This window comes from Bison bison, unplaced genomic scaffold (genome assembly GCF_000754665.1).
Source record: "Bison bison bison isolate TAMUID 2011002044 unplaced genomic scaffold, Bison_UMD1.0 scf7180017864128, whole genome shotgun sequence".
Taxonomy (NCBI): Eukaryota; Metazoa; Chordata; class Mammalia; order Artiodactyla; family Bovidae; genus Bison; species Bison bison.
In genome coordinates this window covers 2479750-2480650 of record NW_011494700.1, presented here as the reverse complement: position 1 = coordinate 2480650, position 901 = coordinate 2479750, and the positions used below count along the sequence as shown (strand labels likewise).

The following is a 901-nucleotide window of genomic DNA, read 5'->3' as shown; positions in this document are numbered from 1 at the left end:
AAAAAAAAAAAAAAAGACACGCCTAAAGCTGAGCAAGAGGGACCCGCACGAAGTTAAATCCCAGACTCCAAGGGAGTGTGGGGCTGTAGGCAGCCAGTGGGGGCTCCCAGGTCCCAAGCGTCAAGACACCTCACTCACCTGGTTGGTGACCTGAAAACGAAACAGAGAACACGATTTAGCGACAAACTGCCCGGGACGAGCTGCAACAGCCCGGTTCCCCCCGCCCCTGCCCGCGGCCTTAGGCCGAGACTGGAGGCGCGCTCACCTCGGGATTGGCCTCCAGCGGCAGCCAGCGTTGACCCTCCATGGCCGCTCCGCCCGGCCCCTCTCCAGCTCTGACAGCCGCCGCCGTCGCCGCCGCCGCTTCCGCCCCCGCGGCCCTGACCTGGCACTGTCCAACCTGCGCCCCCCGGGAGGGGTGTCCGAAGACTAAGAAAAGTTTAATGACACACTAGGTTATTTCTCGCTCCACATAGCACCATAATTCAAGGCTTAAACTTTAAGTTAAGATACAATGAGAGACTAAAAAACACGAGCCAGCTTCCTATTGCAGAAGGGAAAAGAATCTTAGCTCGCTCCACAGCTCGCTCCCCTCACGCTTGGACTCTTCCGAGCCCAAGGGTCCGCTCGCGTGCCACGCATGCGCGAAGCGCGAGTCTAGGACCGCGTGCTTGCCGGCTCCCTCCCATTCCTGCAGAGTCAGCCCGAGGCGCTAGGGGGCGTGCCGCTGAGTCTTATTCATCGAGGAAGGAACCGGGCACTGCCCACCAGGAGGCCCCACAGCCAGAGAGTGACGGAGTCATGCCAAGAAGCTCCATTACCACAGTACAGAATTGATGTCTTGGCCTTGCCTGCTGTTATAGAGTGGGGGATATTTGTATGTACCTATACAGTTCCTTTT

At 58.4% G+C, this 901-nt stretch overlaps 1 protein-coding gene across 1 annotated transcript in view; it reads right to left on the bottom strand.

Moving 5' to 3' along the window:
• Positions 1-394, bottom strand: part of UCHL3 (ubiquitin carboxyl-terminal esterase L3 (ubiquitin thiolesterase)) — a 47975-nt gene extending 47581 nt beyond the window's left edge. The window contains exons 1-2 of the mRNA XM_010839665.1: positions 266-394; positions 139-150 (exon numbers count right to left, since the gene is read on the bottom strand). Of these exons, the coding sequence (XP_010837967.1) occupies positions 139-150; positions 266-307 (54 nt within the window). The 5' untranslated portion in view covers positions 308-394. The remainder of the gene's footprint in view (positions 1-138; positions 151-265) is intronic.
• Between the last annotated feature and the right edge of the window lie 507 nt (positions 395-901).